The 16,537-nt window shown below is 36.8% G+C and overlaps 1 protein-coding gene across 2 annotated transcripts in view; it reads right to left on the bottom strand.

Annotated features, from left to right (window-relative positions):
* LOC127427070 (myosin phosphatase Rho-interacting protein-like) overlaps positions 1 to 16,537 on the bottom strand; it is a 106,494-nt gene that overhangs the window by 21,116 nt on the left and 68,841 nt on the right. For both annotated transcript variants that reach the window (XM_051674416.1, XM_051674417.1), the window contains exons 7-10: positions 15,310 to 15,754; positions 12,834 to 12,963; positions 5,067 to 5,174; positions 498 to 554 (exon numbers count right to left, since the gene is read on the bottom strand). In XM_051674416.1, the coding sequence (XP_051530376.1) occupies positions 498 to 554; positions 5,067 to 5,174; positions 12,834 to 12,963; positions 15,310 to 15,754 (740 nt within the window). The remainder of the gene's footprint in view (positions 1 to 497; positions 555 to 5,066; positions 5,175 to 12,833; positions 12,964 to 15,309; positions 15,755 to 16,537) is intronic.

Raw genomic sequence — 16,537 nt, 5'->3', positions numbered from 1 at the left:
TGGAATTCATATTCAATATATCATCCAGCTATATTCCTACTGAGTTATTGATATGATCAATGCTTAGGGTTGAGAACCATGAACCGGTTCTGAACAAGAACCACAGAGGTATTCTTTAAAAAAATACCGGAATTGTATGATCGCATGGTAAGTTGGTGTGGTGGTGGTGTAGTGGACTAAAGCACTGAACTGATAAGCGGAAGATTGTTGGTTCAGTCCCCACAGCCACCACCATTGTGTCCTTGAGCAAGGCACTTAACTCCAGGTTGCTCCAGGGGGATTGTCCCTGTAATCAGGGCACTGTAAGTCGCTTTGGATAAAATGCATAAATGCAAATGTAAATGTAACATCTATATCAGGCTTTGATGTTAAAATTCTGTTTCATTTTCTATATAAATTTGGTGTCCTGGAATATCGGTGATGCTACTCATTTCTGAGAGAAGTGATGAGAGATTATTATTGTTTATTGTTTACAAAGAAAATGACCAAGGTCTTACCTGGCCTTGTTCATCAAGTTTCACCATCCAACCTTTCTTGAAGTTCAGCAAGTCTGGCTGTAATCCAAAGGAGAAACAGTCATGAATATAAACAGAGAAATAGCCAAGCTATTTGTGACCTGTCTTAATGCTATGTTTTTGTGAGATCACACAAGTCACCATGCATGATAAGTAGAACAAACACCAGATAGCATCTGTGCGGAGTGAAGTACAGTACCTCTGAAGTTTGCATGGCACTGCTTATAATGAACATTCACTCACCGGGGTAGACACCCAAAACCTATTAGCAGAAGTCTAAGATCTTTCTGCAATTTCACACATTTCAACCAATGCACCACAATCAATACAAAGCATTTTCTGCTATTTGGTTCTTTTACACTCTTAGGTAACAGAAAAAGATGCAAGTCAGGGTGTTTTCTTCTGGAATACTTGACTTCAGAGTCACTGATTTACATGATGGCATAAGGGCAGAAAAGAAAAACAAGCCAGTTCAGAGTATCTCCACTACACAGCTTGCTGGGAGGCACTCAAGTGCTCCACACAAAAAAACAACAACACAACAGGCATGTGTATTGTGTCTAGGGAAAATAGTGTTAAGAGCACTGGACAGTGTAACAAACACACGCATACACACTAACAAATGTGAGTACCCAACCCTCTATGGACACGATGGAGAATCACCATTGTACAGTAAATTTTTGTTTTTACTAGCCAGATTTTTGATGACATATAAGCATAAAGCAACTGAAAACTGAAAAAGGGATAGTTCACCCAAAAATGAAAATTCTCTTATCATTTACTCACCCTCATGCCATCCCAGATGTGTATGAAACAGATCACTTTCACATTCTTCTTGTGTTTTTGGTGATTCACATTCTTCATGCATACCCACAGGAAGAATCTGTTTCTCACCCACACTGATCATATCACTTCAGAAAATATGGATTAAAACACTGGAGTTTTATGGATTACTTTTATGATGCCTTTGTGTGCTTTTTGGAGCATCAACATTTTTGCACCATTCACTTGCATTGTGAGGACCAACAGAGATGAGATACTCTTCTAAAAATCCTAATTTGTGTTCTGCAGACAAAAGAAAGTCATACACATCTGGGATGGCATGAGGGTGAGTAATTGATGAGAGAATTTTAATTTTTGGGTGAACTATCCCTTTAAGTTAAGCGAGAAGGTGGCTGTATATGACTTCACGCAATATAGTATGCGAGACTGAACATTTTATTTTATATTTCACTTTTAATCATTTTAAATCACATTTTATCTTTTTATTTAAGATAAATTCCACATTCTATCAATTTATATGATGCCATGAAATTGCATGTTTAATAATGATGCAAGCTGTTGTCACTGTTTAAAATTTCATACACATTTTTAACAAAATATTCACAAGGTTGGAACCTACTTATGAAAATAGAAATACACATAATTAATAATGATATTGTACAAATTTGTTAAACTATAAAAATATATTTGTAAAATAAAGTGCTACTACATCAAAACTACCATGCAAAAAACAAAAACACATTTTTATTTTTTTTTACCAAACCCTTGCATAGATGCGTCAAGCCTATTTGTTAAATTATTTAATATTTACAGTATTTTCCGAAGTTAAAATATTTCATAATGTATGATTGTGCTTTTAAATATTTAAGTATTTACACAATTACTACACTTTCTACATTACTACATTTAGTTACAAGTTTGTTTATATGCACTTAGAGTTTACATTGATATGTACGTATAACAAGCACTAAAATGCTACTCTTCCTTTAAGAGAACCAGCAGCTTGAAGAGCAAATGTTTATGGCTGAATGAGCACAACATTAACAAGGTTTTTCCCTCATACATGTTGTTCCACAGTGGTGCAATGTATAATTAGAATTAACATTTATTTTTTTACTTTTTGAACACCGACTGTAAATAACAAAAAAGAAACATGAAATTAAAATGGTGTGGATCTCATCTTTAAACACACAATACAACGAATGACGCAAAAGGAAACGTTTACTTGGATAATGTGTATTGACTTGCAAATACTTATTGTACAAGTTCTCATATTCAAATCTACAAGCTCTTGAGTTTTGCAACACTTTTTCCTTCAGACAGATGTCTAAAAGGTGCATTATATTGGTCTGTAGCAATGCTTTAAAATAGAGAATGTTGTGAAAACAGTCAGGGGAAAAGTGTAACCAACCAGAGTTGACGTTGTTAAATAGTAAATGTAATTATGGCATTTCACAGCACAACATAAGCGATGGTGACAGCATGATCATGACATTTCATGACTCACTACAGCCAAATAAGGTCAATTTCCTTCAGAGTGTGCGCTCATGAGACACAACATGCTGTAAAAGAAGAGGCTGAATCCAGCTTCTTAATCACCAGCTTCTTATTCAGTAAAAGGATCGCGGTGCTTAAGTTCTTCTTTGCCACTACACAACTCAAGCTCTGGCAAGTAAAATCAGAATATTTACTAGCCAGTGGCTAATAACAGACGTTTCAGTCGCATAGCACGAAATTTGGTCGAATATGAGAGTGATTTACTTGAAATGTAGAGGTCTGGTCAGTAACCAAACACACATTCACATACATAGATAAGCACAAAGATAAGGACTGACCATACACACTCAAACAAATCTCAAAATAACACATCCTGTATATAAACTACAGTGAAATAAAATACATAGAAATTCCTACACACACTCTCTATTCAAACACGCTCACACAGGAACAAATGGGAAGAGGACAGAAATGCACAGCTGGATGCAGGGAGGAGGTGGAGATGAGCTTGGAAGGAGAGAGCAGTATGCTACACCCAACAACAACATTGGAGGAATAGGACGTCCATGGTCTCATAACAAAAGTACACAGATACCACAGAGAGACAAGTTGGCAACAGAGATTAGTCTCAGTAGAGATACCAGTGGAAATATGTCACAAATGGGTGCACGTAAGCCATTGATTTCCTGATGAACTGGAGAGTTCCATGAGTGATTCATAAAGAAGAAGAAACTGAATAGATATATTTATATGAGCTGGAATGATGTGTGGAATTGCAAAGCATTTTAATCTACCATTAAAGACATAGTTCAATTGGTGGCCAAAGAATGGTGGCAAATGTATATCACAGTTAACTGAAAGGAAAAAAAGCCTCATTAGTTTAAGGCTGTTCCTAAAGTTTCTTCAACAGACTCACTATGGTACTTTGAACTCTTTAATTAAAATCACTTCTACAATGACCTTAATTATTATGTAAATGATTTAGCATTTAAGTTATTAACATTCATTTACCTGCAAGCAGATATAGGTGCCCTTTCTGATGCTATATATACACTATGTTCATTTGGGAATTGGGGCTGACAAAGATTAATTCACAGCATGTGTTTCAAGATTTATGTAAAGATTAGGGATGGGAATTTCAAGTAATTTTGTAGTGGAATACTCTAACAAAAAAATCATTAAAAAAGAAGAAGAAAAAAAGTGATTACTTGAAAATTTGAATTTGAGTTCAACCTTCAACCTTTGAACCAGTTCTTCTTTTGAAAAAAATGAGCACTAGGCATAAACAACAACATCTAGATTAAAAAAAAAAAAAAAAAAAAACAATACTTTTGCATTCACACATAGAAACATTTCAAGCCTTCTGAAGCAATGGAATCACTTTAAATAATAAAGTGATTTAAAGTGAACTACTCCTTTAACAATGTCATGTATCCACAGCACCAACCAATGCATTGACTTGTTACGGCAAGATTTAGTTGAGAGAAGCAGTTTTATTGTTACCTACGGCAGGCAAAAAGGAAAATCTAATTGCAATATTCAAGTAGTATTTTTACTAGTCTAATAAGCTGAATGAGTACTCGATTAATCAATTACTCGTGCACATCCCCAGTAAAGATTTAACAAAAAAGTAGGTACCTCTAGGTACACTGTGTCAGTATTACAAGTACCTCAGCAAAGTTCAAGTGTGTTTTTGTGTAGTTTCTGTAAAATTCTGTTTCAAAATATCCAAACACAGAGAACTTCCATAGACTAGCATTGGAAAAGAGCAAAAGCTTGACTGATAATATGGAAGATGACAACAGCTGCTAAAGCAAGACTAGTCAGGAATGTTAAAAGGCAGGGCTTATTGAAGGGCTTTGCATTTAAATGTGTTAGTAGACAGTACAATTAAAAAAGGCAAGCATTGAAGGAGTTTTGAACAGTGTGATTTCCACTTAAAGTCTGAAAGTCTCAGCAATTCCCTGTAAATTGAGACGTTCTTTAGTCATGAAATATTCCCAAACAGTAGACCATATTTTCCTTCAAAACATGTCAAATCCTGCTGCTCTCTTTAACCTTTGAACCCTTGAGAACAAGAGGCTTTGTGGAGAATTTGGAAGCCATTTACCTCACACCCTTTGTACACAAGGTTCGTGGATTACAATGCTTCCCTCTGAAAACTTCTTGGAAGCAGCTGGACACCATTTCAAATGTATGGCAGGCTGTCCAGCATCTTTGCTGGATGGGTCTGTAAGAGAACAGACTAACAGAGAGAAAGATTTGGCTTACCGTCATGACTGATTCGGTAGTCCTGCGGTCCAGTGATTTGGCTCTCCTCAGCGGTGGCAGTGTGGAGTGATGGAAATCTAAAACCTGTGCTGGGTCCAGCTTCAGCTCCTGAATGGGATAAAAGAAATGACAGGTTAGGTTTACACCTTTAGATGTTTTAGTGCACAGGATAGTGGTAAAGATGCAGCTGAAGTAGTTAGTGGTGCTTGCTATTTCTCATACTTGGGGTTAGAGTTTTTTCAAATCCCCAAACCCTAAGTACTAAACTTTGGCATGTAACTTATCTGGCCCTGTTAATGCTACAGACATGAATCAAAATACTAGTGGTCGACCGATATGGTTTTTTTTAATGTCCGATATCCAGAGAGCAGGTTGGCTGATATGTTGATATAATGCCGGTATATCACACAATTAGGCCTGTCACGATAATTACGTTATCGATTTATCGTACGACATATGGACATGACTCCGATTTTTTTTTGCTGACCTCGATATTGCCCATTGTATTTACATGTGTGTTTGTTTACATAAGAATGAATGTCACCAACATTTTAGCTAGTCGCGCTGCATCTGTGCTCTTGTCTGCTCTGTGTTGGAGGCGGGGCTCAGGCAGCTCCTCACACACACACACACACACACACACACACACACAGCGACAGGTGAAGATTACGTGTTACTCGAGGCTAATAGGTGTTTTAATAGGTGTTTTTCCCCAATGACTGCATAATTCCAGCCAGAAAGTTTGGAAGAATAAGTCCAAATGGACTTGGTTTCAAAGCTGCATTCCAGAGCTCCGGTGTGGAACATTTTGGCTTTAAGCTGAATGAGAGAGGAGAGCCTATTAACGTGAACGAGCTGGTATGTCGACTTTGTTTAAAAACAGTAAAAACGAAAAACGCTTGTCTGGGACAAGTGGATTTTTGCAAGGGCAAGTCAAAGTGAATTTCACTTGCCCAACCGGACAAGTAAAATTCATTGAAACCTTAATAATGCTAAAAAAAAAAAATACCGGGTTTATTTGTGATTTAGCGTATGCCTGTATCACTTATAAAAAAAATAAACATATCCTGCTGTTGAAAATAATCTAAAGTGTCTGAAATTCTGCACGGGATTCTGTTTATTGTCTTTGTATTAATTCCAGAATCTGCGCAAATACAGGAAATCTGCTTTTGCGCATCCTTCTCCATCTCTCGTGCAGAAGCGCTTGTTTTAATTTGGTGTAAGTGCGCAAAGTGGACTTACTTTTTCCGACATGTGAATGTCATTGTACTGTGTCTGTGTTAAGAGAGCGATGCGATAAAACTATCGCACCTATTTATAAACAACAAAGCTGTCGACGTTGCAAGCACATAACGTCAGAGCGATCCAGGTTTGCAGCCTCCGTCATAAGTCATAATACAACACCTTTGACAAGAACTTCAGAAATAGCAAAAATGCTTTGTGTAATGCTACCTGCTGCAGGATGAATAGAAACTTTAAACACCTGTTACATCTCTCATCTCCATCTCTCTGGAGCTCTTTCTGACCTATACAGGTATTCTCTGCCATGTGAATCAGTCAGTTTTTATATGTAATAATGTACAAACATAAAAATAAAATGGTAATATAAACACTATAATATTAACAATATACATAAAATGAAAATATATATATCTGTCTTTAAAATACATGGGTCAGTCAAAAATAAGGTTCTCCATAGCGATAATGGAAAATCTACATAATCTAAAAAAATAAAATACCAAAAAATCTTAGAACTGTAATACTATACTATATTTGTTTGTTTCATGTGGTTTTGAACATACCAAACATTTTGAACACATCCATTTTTTTTTAAGGACAAAAATGTCAGGTCGTACAACCTTCAAGTAAAAAGTAGTATCATATTTTCCTTACACCTGATTACATTTTTTTAAAATGTTTTGTTATTTAAATATATATTAAAAAAAATGTGTTGAGGTAAAAGTAATTTTAACAAATACTATTAATTTTTATGTCATGAATATTATGATTTTTTTGGTGGGTTGTTCCATCTGACATTTGATTTCCTGCTGGGACAAGCCAAATGTCTATATGTTTTTTTCAAGGATGTAAGACATGTTTCTAGAGAGGACATGTTAAGTGTAAAGGTGTGGGGTTGTTGATTAATTTTCATATGTTGATAAATCATCAATCTTGATAAAAGTTCACAGGTATGTTATTTGTCAATGACCCACATACAGTATTAAATAAACAGGGTATTTTCTCAGGATTCGTTAGAATTTTAATGCATTTTTTTTAAACATTAAACAGCCATTTTTAGAAAACACAACAGCAAAAAAAAAAAAAAAAAAAAAACATTTTTTTCTTTTAATTTTTATAACTTTTTTTTTACTCTGACAAGTGAATGACCAATTTACTTGTCCAAAGGACAAGCACATCACAATGCTTAATGAGCCCTGCAATCTAAAAGCTCATTTAAAACATAACCATTCCATCCAGTTTTCCGAGATGGGAACAAAAAATTTGGAGATGAAGAGGGGCCTTCCTGACTTTGTTTTTTTTTTTTTTTTTTTGACATTCCGATTCCAATGTCTGAATATTCTTAAGAATTAAAAGTTCATTGCTCTTTGAAAGGGTGTACTTGCATTATTATGCTATTATATTATCATTATATCAGTGGCATAAAATGGTCTTAAAATGACAATAATATAGTTTATTGCAATTATTTCTGGGACAATATATTGTCCAACCAAAGTAGTTTTCGTGACAGGTCTACACACAGTTTAACATAGTAGATAACATATATACATAAAATTGCTAAATAATTAATAAACTCTTATTTAGCACTATATTTACTCAAATTCACACAAAACTTTAAAAAAATCTTTAACAAAAATAAGGTTGGGTTTTAAATGGTTTAGTCATCCAATTTTAGTAATTTATTTGCACAAAGAAATTGTAAAAAAGCCCATATTATGCTAATTTACAGGTTCATAACTTTATTTTGGGGGTCTACTAGAATAGGTTTACATGCTTTAATGCTCAAAAAAAAATTTTTTTTTCTCATACTGTACATTGCTACAGCACCTCTTTTCCAAAAAGCCCCATCTGCTCTGATTGGTCTGCTGGCCCAGTCGGTTGTGACTGGTCAACCACTTAGAGCGTGTGTCGGAAATGTAACGGCCCTTACCATAACCGAGTTTCAGCTCCAGAGCAGTGCATTCCTGAGTCGGGCATTATGCAAATGTATTACATAGTGACGATGGCACATAACAACAAAACAAACTGTGATTGGTCATTAACCTGATTCAGACGACTCATTCACATGTAAGCCGAAGATTCACTGCGCCCTTAAGGCCTTAAGAAACAAATCGGCCAACTGTGAAAATGTATGGGCCGATGCAGATAATTAAAAATTTGAGTATTGGTCGATTTATCTGCCTTTGTGATATATTGGTCGACCACTACAAAATACATAAATTGTGATATTATCGGCCGATATTAGCCTTTCACCAATATATCGGTATCGGCGTATATTTTACCGATATGAAAACTTTTTTCAGAACATATAATGCAGAAAACAATGCTTTAGAATTGGTGTCATAGCGTAGTTTGTCCAGCAGAGCGCGCTACGACTCCATTGTTTATAGATCTGACTCTGAACTGAAGGTGGCTCTGCAGACAGGGCGGAGTTAAACGGTGTGGATTTGAGCAGTGTGGATCTCCTTAAATTGCTAACTAGTTTGTGAAATACATACTGTAAAGTTAATAAAAAATGACCCCATCGTTTTATATAACTAATATAACGTTAACCCTGTCCCTGACAACCATGTCACTCATGTTCATCACATTTGTTTGCTGTTAGCCAGCTATAGTTTGTCAGTGCAGTCAGTAATGTAGCAAATTGAAAGGTAAACATCAGAGTATCTTTTTGGAGCTCAGTAGACAACGGTGCGGTGGTGGATTGTGTGTGGTGAGTGTTGATTTCACGCTTTGCTGTTACCTAACTGGTGAGACACAATGCTGGAAAGTAAATAAAGTCCATCTTTTACTCTCCGTGACAACGAGCTTACAGCTAACTAGCTAACCACGTAGCTACTTTCATTGTTGTCAGCTGAGTGGAAGCTAACGAGTAAACATGTATTCACCAAAATGTTTTGTTCAGGATTCAGTTTGGTACCCCCTTCATCCAAATTTACAAAATGTAATATTTAAAAGTCTGGTTTTCCAGACATTAAAATAGGATGCGTAATAAAAGTAGATTTAATAAATAGTATATTTGCCCTGTGTAAATAATATATAGGAACTGTATCTAAAATAAATGAGGGGTGATAAATAAATACTAATACAACAGGCTGGAAAAATAGACATTTATTCATTTTAATATCCTATATATATTTTGAATGTGTTGAAACTTGACACCCGGTGACGCACCCTAAAAACGGCACCGTTAGATCGGTTTCATGCTGAAGAGCTGCTTAAAAGTATGTTTTTGTTTTCTCTCTCATAAATGTACACGAGTGTAAATGCCAACATCATCATATATGTCGAAAGGACTGATGCCTGTCAACCAAAACATGAGCTCATTGATGTCATTAAATGAGTCTGATTTTTTATTCCATCAGTTACTCTTGGTCGGAGGCTGCCGTAAATATTTAGTTTATATGTAGGGTTACGTCCTACATAAATGTAATGGTGAAATGCTCAAATATTTAGTAGTGTGTAAATTGTGACTTGGTGCCCATTTACGCCACAACTAGGCTAAGTTGTAACGTACATATAGCTGGTGCAACCGGCCCCTGATGTTTATTTAGCTATTTCTTTTATTTTTATTTATTCTTTATTTTAATGGTCAGCAATTGACTGATACTAAACAGTACTGATGTTTATTTAGCTATTTATTGTATTTTTATTTATTCTTTATTTTCTCAGTGTTCATTTCTAGAATTTGTTGACAATGTATAATAATAATAATAATGTCAAATATTCTTTGATAAAAATATTTAAGCAGCCTTCCGAGTACCTTTGCATAGTCATATCGGTGCAAAATTGGTGCACAATCCACATAGAAAAGGTCTGTGTTCATTCCATCTCAAAAATTAGCTATATCGGTCACCATATCGGTAATCGGTGAATTTTCCCTCTCTAAAATCGGTATCAAAAATCCCATATCGATCGGTCTCTAACATAAATAATCAAAATCATATGGCTAGTTGAGAAGAGGTGTGCTACTACATTTCCAAGCTTACAGACTATTGTTTTTCACCAAGGAAATAATAAAGCAATGAAGAAAAGTCCCATAGACTTGTATTGAAACTTATATTGACTAGAATAGAGACTTGAGGGTAGGCTCTTTTAATGGGCCAGTTAGCAACCACTCAGAACACTTTAGCAACCACATAGCAACAACACATAACATCCTAGCATCATGATGGCATGGTAGCACGGGCAAGTACCATTCATAAATGTAAAAAGTTTTTTATTCAAGGTCCTCGTTAATTCAGAGTTCAAGTCAATAAGGTAAAAAAAACTCAAGAGTGTCTGGACTTGTTTATGCATTTGTTGAAGTTATTTTGCGACACATTCAAGGAGCTTAGTTAGACAGAAATGGGTGATCAGGTCCAGATGCTTTAGAATAACATTTGACCCATCTGTGACGACCTGAATAACTGAGAACCTACATAAACAGCTCTTCAGTTCTGTACAGAATGAGACAGAAAATGCCTGTATTTCAATAACGTTGTCCATATCACATCAAAACCCTGGACTGACCTTGAAAGCAGTGAAAACAATAACAAACTTCAGTCTGAGCAGCTCTTAGCCTTATTTTAGATTCAGCTTGAACCTTTTGTTCCACTGACAAATGCTGTGGCTTGCAACAATAATCCTTATTATTTTTCAGAGTAGTTTGGTCTGTGAAACAAATGGTGTTTGTGCTCCCTCAATGATCACAAAGACGTAACAACATACGCAGCAAATGGAAGATACCATCACTAAAGAATGTCATAAAAACAAAGATCCTTGATCAAAATCTTTGAACAAGCGTAAGCGGAAACAGAAACAAAAGAAAAGGTAAACTTTAACCAACTTAATGCACTTGTGTGTGTTGCATGCACTCGTGTTTAAAACATAAGCCTGGGTGAGTAGACTTGAGGAAAAAAACATGCTTGGAAGAAAAAACAAAACAAAAAAACAAGCCTGACAAGATACTGTAGTTCTGTAAACAAATCAGCCATTGAGACAAAAAAAAAAAAAAAAAAAAAAAAAAAAGACAAATATAGCAGCAACTATTTTTTTTTTTTTTTTTGTGAAATACAATTTATTTAGCCCCAAGCACAGGACAAGACTGAGAAAGGGGGGAAAAACTATCAGGGGACTCAAAGCACACAATGGAAACTGGAAATTAATTGAGACAAAAGGTCATGCATGCAAGAGCCAGAAACAAGACAGAAAGTTCTCAAAAATCAAGATGAAAAATCTACGTTTTAGTTTTTCTTTAAAATGCATGAAAACCTTGAATCCTTAGTTATTTTATGTGTTTAAGTTTTTGCCATTTTTATTTTGCACTTAAAAGAATAGTAGGACAAAAAGGACAAATGTGCACTATAAAAGCACCATAAAAGTGATTCATAAGACTTCTGAAGTCATGCAACACACCTTTGTGTGCTCAATAGACCAAAAAGTCATTATGCATTGATAATGTCTGGACTTGTTTATCCATTTGTTGAAGATATTTTGCCACTCATACAAGTAGCTTTCTTAGAGAGATATGGGTAATCAGGCCCAGGCCAAGAATCAGGCTCAGTTTATTTAGTTTTCACTGCTTTCAAGTTCAGTCCAGGGTTTTGAAGTGATATAGACAACGTTACTGAAATACAGATATTTTCTGACAATAAACAAATATGGCGCAGGTCTCAGCATTTGGTTACGACACAACCGAGAACCGATAACATTTGATGTTATTAATTTCCTTTTTAGTTTGACAGCCTGTGGTCACTGCGAACTGTAGTCATGTGGAAAAGATTCTTCAAAATTCTCCTTTTATGTTCCATAGGAATAATAACAGCAGGGGCCGGTTGCTTAAAACTTCTTTAGACTAGTCTTACTACTTAGTCGTCTAAAATTTTGGTCTGAACTTTTTCAGTCAGTTGCATAAAAACTTAGATCGGTCTTATTTAAGACCAAAATGTAAGACAGCACACCCCTAGGCTAACTTTTGTTTACATTCTGTGTTGCCATGGAAAATAAATGTCAGCTGAGCCAGTGGGGGCTTCAGTTGAGGGATAGAAGAGGCTTCAGTTGAGACTTTGTAGAAAACTTTGACTTCTACGATGGTCACAAAATTTCTGTTTTTTATTATTTGGGTTAAAATCACTAAATTTGTTCATTAGAATCAATTTTGAAGCATTGTATTCCTCTAATAAGCAAATATTTTCAGTGAATGAAAACTGCATTGAGCATCCACAGTCGGACATTTCTTTAAGCTGTTCAGTGTCTTACTTTTCCCACAATGCAATGCAAATTAGACCATCTAACTAAAGACAACTGTGAGCTTGTTTTATGCAACAGGCTTTTTATGATGTCTTTAGCTAGTCAGACTAATTGTTAGATGAAGTCTTAAGTTAATGTTTATGCAACTGGCCCCTGGTATGGAACAAAAAGAGTGAAAGTAGTAAAGCTTGCATAATGGGAGACTGTGTCTCCAGGAAGTGCAGATGACAGTGCTGACTGTAAAACGATCAGTCTCTGTGTATGTGAACACTGGGGACATCAGTAAGTGTTCATTACCTCCCGCTGGAATCGTCTCATTTCACTGCGGCCCTGTCTGACTCCACTGCGGCTCATCTCGTCCACCTCCATTCTCTCAGCATGCTCCAGCTCCAACGCCTCCAGCTTCTCAATCACATTTGAGCGCCCACTAAGAATGCAGAAAGAGAGAGAGTTACATTACAGTGCAGAGACTGCATAAAAACTACAACAGAATAGGCATTTTGTTTAGTTTTGCTCTGCTGGCAACTGTTAAAGATTCTAGTCAAAATTGTGGAGTAATTCTGTGTTGCCACTCCAGACAAAGTGTATCAGGGTCAGAAATTAACCAGGGATTGGAGCAAAAATGGCATGATTATTGACAAATAAATACCACAGAAATTCAAAATGTTGAGGCACAAATTGCCACTGCAATGCATTCTACTGTTTTTTATTGTACATATTTTATTTATTTTTTATTTTATATATATATTTATGGCATCTGATGTTTCTTTAAATTCTACTTTAGGCCTAATTAATAAATGTATTTTGATAAATCGATTAAATCGAAGTATTTGACACAGAGGGATGACACACTGTGTTTTGTCTGGTTTTAAAAAGTTACAAGGTAAAAATGCCTAAAAATGCAAAAATAAAAATCACTAGGGGTTAAATATGGCCACTTAATAAAAATGTGCATTTTCAAAAATTCAACACTCTTCCCGGTCATGCTCAGAATAGAATTGTGCTGTATCTTAAAGTTATGAATACATTACATATTTTTGTAGAAAGGGATGAAAATGTTAATGTCTCCTCTTGATTTTGATGAACCTGTATTCATTACCATTTCTGACTTTTACAGACAGGAATTCAGTTCACAAAAACTAAATCTGAAAATATTTTTTTAAAATGTTGACCTTATTTGGGATATGCACAGCATTGTCAGCCCTCCTTAAAAGGAAATAAGAAAGCCAGTCAGTGAGGTATTTCTGTCACATGACCGCTCACAACCACATTGGCTGCTGGGTACAACGTGGCACAATTCCCATAAACCCAAATTAACCCAAAGTCAAGACTCTTTTTATCTTTCTCTATTGCACAGGATTGTTCATCAGTGCTGTCCAGTGTTCTGCTTGAGGGGAAATAATGGCCTCCCTTTTAAGGCCCCGATTCTTATTCTTTCTTCATTCAGGAGTAAAAAGAAGTTCTAAATGGCCGAGCAAATGTATACTGTTTCCGAACATTCAGACACCCACCACACTGGTGTGTGAGGCTTTTAGAAGTACATTTAAATAAGAAGACACTCAGTAAAACCCAACTAATATGACATTAAAATGTGTTATCTATGACCTTATGTCTCATTCTATAAGTAGAATTCACATGAGGGCAGTAACAGAAGTTGTTTTAACCACTCAATGATGATTTAGAGTACTATATATATACACAAGAAAATGTTTAATTTGTCTTGTTTACATTATGAATTCATGACGCTAACGTGCTATACGCGGCTATACTATGTGTCAGTTAAACAAATTTATGATGACACTTATACTACTGCAAATATGAGTGTATAAATGTTAATGTGCAGAATAAAGACAAAAGAATAATCATGGGCATATCTTCAGACAGATGTGTGAAATGCTTTTGCTGCAGATGGCACATGAGTGAATTGGCACTTTAGAGTATTTGAGAAAATGTGATTCCTTTAGTAGACTAATTCAACAAAAGAAAAAAATCATATGACATGGTCTTGGAAGATATCTCTAAGCGAACGATCGTACAGATGTAGGTAAATTTGCACCAGCTCGCTAATAACGCTACACGCCGATGTGTTCCTGTTGACTGATTGTGACTGACTGAACAAAAACAGAATGAGCTGTCGCCCTCAAGGTAGGTGGAACTCTAGGTCACACCTACCAATGACGTGGACCAATGATAGTAAGAAGGAGCTTTGCAGCCGGTGAGAATTTTTCCTAAAAGTTCGCCCCGGCGAGCTGTTACAAACCACCAAAAAGAACGCAAAAACACCTTTTTGGCCAGATTTTTTCTAAATGACCTCATACCCATTCGTCTCCATTTCCGTTGGAAGTATACCAAGGCCTTTACTGGAAAGTATGTCAGAAACTTTGCTCTCATGAGGCCTTTGACCTCTGACAAATGGGTTGGTGGAAGCACCTCAAAAAACAAAATGGAAGGCATTGACAGTGCTCACACAAATGCCGCCAACAATAGCACGGGGAGATATAATTATCGCCATTATTCAACTTCAAAAGAATGCATCAGTGTTGCAAAATACTTGCTAGTGTTTGCCCTGTTGATTTGGCCTAATAAGGTGTGCATGGTTTTATCTTCTCTGTTGGTGCTATCTGCCACACAGCACTCTCGGGTCTCACTGCAGTCTGAAGTAAGGGCTGCTGAATGTGAGTGGCTGAAGCGTAGCATGCCTTTAAAAGGAGAGGCACAGAGAGAAGCCAAAGAAAGAATGAAAGTGCACGTGAGGGGAAGACCTTGTGCTCACCTTCTCTCAGGGCTGAAGACAGACTCTTTTTCCTGTCTTTCTGGACTGCGAAGGCGGCTCCGTTTCTCTGCCTTGCGGGCCTCTAGATCAATGCGACGGGGCAGAGCACGATGAGCATGGCCAAATGGTTCGGCCGGGTGGCTGTCGTTGCTGGTGACGGTGCTGCCACTGGCATCGGAGTCTAAAGAACTCATGGAGCCGCTAATGTGGGAACCGTTGGACAGCAGGCTGCTTCCTGATGGGAAGGGGTCACTGGGAGCAGGGGAGAGGCAGCGGGGGATGCCCCCCAGCTCTACGCTGAGCCTGCTGGATGAGCTGCCTGTGGGGGACAGGGGGCCGTGAGAGGGCTGGGAAATAGCAGAGTGGAAGGAAAGCCTGCTCCGGTCCACCTCGTCACCGTTCACAGAGCTCTGATCGGAACATCGACCCACCATCAACCCCTCACCTATAGAGTGCAATGGAAGAAAAGTGTCAGAGTGCACTACTGTTTATTTTTACTAAGTTAAAGACTACATGAAATGGCTTGGCAAACGTAGTTTTCTATCCTATGTTGTTATACTTATGAAACATATGAAACAGGAAGTTGGGGAAGTACCTACCGAAGGGCTTGGATAGCCAATCTTTAGATAGCCAATTACTAGAGCTGTCAAAATTAGCATGTTATAACATGCGATTGATTTGAAACGTTTAACGTGTTAATGTTTTTGAAAACCAATTTGACATTAGATTCTGACATTTTATTCAGCTCTGAATTTTAGAGTTCTAGTTTCAGTTATAAACACTGGCTGGATTAGGGCGGAACCTTTGCAATGTGTCATTACACTGATGCACACACACCACAAGACACAACCACACACACAATAGTAATTCTGTGTCAATGATCAAGTGATGGAGAAAGGATCTCTTAGTGCTATTTATTGCACAAATCAAGCCCAGATGGGACTTGTGACAGAAATCAAATATTCTGCAGCCTCTGTAATGCCCAATTGAATTACCATAGAAGCACTTCAAGTCTCAACTATCACCAAAATGCAGAATAATACATGCTGCAAGCACTTTTCACGTGGAGTTCAAAGCTGTGCTTGATGCTGGCATTGATGCCCTGATGCGAATCATCCATGCGGCTTCACAATTGTTGTAGCAAAGTGGATAGCCACAGTCTGCCGGCTGATTAATATTGTGGAGGATGGAAGTTTAAGAGATTTAATGTGCACTGCAATGAATACAC

Source organism: Myxocyprinus asiaticus, chromosome 36 (genome assembly GCF_019703515.2).
Source record: "Myxocyprinus asiaticus isolate MX2 ecotype Aquarium Trade chromosome 36, UBuf_Myxa_2, whole genome shotgun sequence".
Lineage (NCBI taxonomy): Eukaryota > Metazoa > Chordata > Actinopteri > Cypriniformes > Catostomidae > Myxocyprinus > Myxocyprinus asiaticus.
The sequence above is the reverse complement of the archived record's forward strand: the minus strand, read 5'-3'. Positions and strand labels throughout refer to the sequence as shown.